Genomic DNA, 1932 nt, shown 5'->3' with positions numbered 1-1932 from the left:
CTTATGATGGCCCAGCCCTGGTGACGTGGTCTCGGCCACGTGACTCACCTCAGTCCCACGTGGTCACACTTGCGTGGGTAAATATCTGCTCCAGCACCGATGCGCATTTAAGTTTTCATCTTCCGGTTACCAGGTGGATCACCGGTCCTCTCCGTGGCTTCCCGCCTTTGTAAAACCCTTAAGGTTTTAGTCTTGGCTCATTTGCTTCCGTCTCCCCTTCTGTTCCAGCTCCGCATGGCTATAGCGCTGCCCTCTGTGCACTGACACCTACCTAGCTCTCACTCTGTCACTGATGGTGGCCTCTCGGGCCAGCTACACTCCGTCTCCGTCTGCTACCTGCTCTGTATTGTTATGGCGCTGCTCTCGCGCGTTATCCCACCATATTCATTACTCTGTCACTGGTTGTGGCTCTTGTTCGAAATGCAAAACCTTTGCTGTAGCTGCTGTCTTCGTCGACCCGGTTTGGAAGTCTGTGGTAAGGATTTGTATTTTAATGGCTTTAGCTAAACAGTCTTTTGGTTTCCAGTCTCTGAACTCTGGTCCTGTGCAGGTATTCGCAGCCACAGAGTTACCTTCCCTCCGAACGCAACCAGGCTTCAAGGTAACCTCTTGTTCTATGATTTATCGTCCTCTGCCATCTGTTGTCGACACTTACAATGTTCTTGTGCCTTTCAGCTTGTGGTTTCGTTTTGTGGCTCGGCAACCTTCGTCGACCCTTGGGTAAGTTCACTGTTCCTTTACTCCTGCAACTTACAATATGACTCGGCTTCTTCTGACATTATTCTGGTTATAGAGATGAATTAATTCATTCTGTGCTCCTGTGCAGGTGGGTTGGGACTATGCTCGTGAGGGTTTCTTCTATACAGTCTTCGGCTTCCTCCAATCTCTGGTTTCCTTTGACCGGGTAGGGTCTATTCTCATTTCAGCATTTCTTTAGAGTATGTAATACGGACTAGCTGTAGGGTTCTGCTGGTTAGGGTTTGTAGAATGGGCGTGCCCTTCGCTGGCATTCACATCTTCAGGGTTTCGCTTCTCTGTCTCATTGTATGGCCTCCATGCGTCTATATCTTAGACTTTGCTGTTACGGCAGTGCCGCTTTTGTTTATATGACTCTGTTGTTGTCTAATGGACTGTGGTGTACGAAGACTTATGAAATACTGTATTTAAATGAAAACAAATGGTTCTGGAATTGTTACCTCTGTTGATAGTCGCTGTGTTGATTTAATAATGGCTGTGTGACTCTTTGTGTTGGCGTATGGGCTCTGTTCGGTTTGGCCGTAACTCGACTTGATATGAAGTCTGTCTTTGCTTTATCCTCGCAACGATGTACACATATGCTGCTTGTCCACTTGCTCTTCTTGCTGTATGATAGTTCTGGCAACGTACTTATGGTTTCGGCCTGAGGCCTGTGATGCTTCAATGTTTCTAGTTACAGCATATGAATATCGTTCTATATTAACTTGTCTTTAAAATAACAAATAATTGAACTCTCAGTTGTATAACACAGTAAAGTAATGAACAATACTTTATATTCGGAAAAGGAAACAAAGTTTCAATTACAGAGGGTGTCCTTCTATTTTTGCTTGAATGTTGTCTTGCTATATTTTTTTTTAATTTCTCTTCTGAGGTGAACCAAAAAAAACAGAACCCTCTTACATCGTATTTTCTTCCTTTTGAGCTACACTGAATGTAACTGTTTGGAAACTGAATGCAATAACTACTACCTGTTTCTTTAAACAATAAACTAACTAAAACAGTTGTTGCTACCTAGCTAACTACCAGTAACTTAACTTGTGCTGTAATTAAATGAAAGAAAGGAAATGAATAATGATTAATTAAAAACAACAACCAATTAGTCCTTTTGGTGACCTGTCCAATCACCCTTGAAAGTCGTGTCCTGTCTCTGCACGAACCAGTCATTGAGTCTCTGTC

At 43.5% G+C, this 1932-nt stretch overlaps 1 protein-coding gene across 3 annotated transcripts; it reads left to right on the top strand.

Moving 5' to 3' along the window:
• Window positions 1-1207, top strand: LOC149163849 (uncharacterized). 3 transcript variants are annotated; one of them, XM_089430821.1, is made up of 4 exons: window positions 1-475; window positions 551-601; window positions 676-720; window positions 827-1207. In XM_089430821.1, exons 1-4 carry the CDS (start codon window positions 293-295, stop codon window positions 935-937), a joined length of 390 nt encoding a protein of 129 aa, XP_089286947.1. In that variant the 5' UTR covers window positions 1-292; the 3' UTR covers window positions 938-1207. The 3 variants fall into 3 exon arrangements, with proteins under 3 accessions (XP_089286947.1, XP_089286948.1, XP_089286946.1); XM_089430822.1 differs by lacking the exon at window positions 551-601; XM_089430820.1 differs by having other exon boundaries at window positions 551-720; window positions 827-930.
• Window positions 1208-1932: the final 725 nt, after the last annotated feature.

The sequence above is a fragment of the Pinus tabuliformis genome, chromosome 5_1 (assembly GCF_031772625.1).
Source record: "Pinus tabuliformis cultivar Carrire ecotype Pingquan chromosome 5_1, CPIR1, whole genome shotgun sequence".
Classification (NCBI taxonomy): Eukaryota; Viridiplantae; Streptophyta; class Pinopsida; order Pinales; family Pinaceae; genus Pinus; species Pinus tabuliformis.
Note: the sequence above shows the minus strand (reverse complement) of the source record. Positions and strands in the feature narration are given on the sequence as shown.

Excerpts from the sequence above, each read along its gene's own strand:
- LOC149163849 (XM_089430820.1), top strand. The coding sequence starts at position 293 with ATGGTGGCCTCTCGGGCCAGCTACACTCCGTCTCCGTCTGCTACCTGC. Across the intron at positions 476-550 it reads ACCCGGTTTGGAAGTCTGTG|GTATTCGCAGCCACAGAGTT; the intron begins GTAAGGATTTGT and ends GGTCCTGTGCAG. Across the intron at positions 721-826 it reads CAACCTTCGTCGACCCTTGG|GTGGGTTGGGACTATGCTCG; the intron begins GTAAGTTCACTG and ends GCTCCTGTGCAG.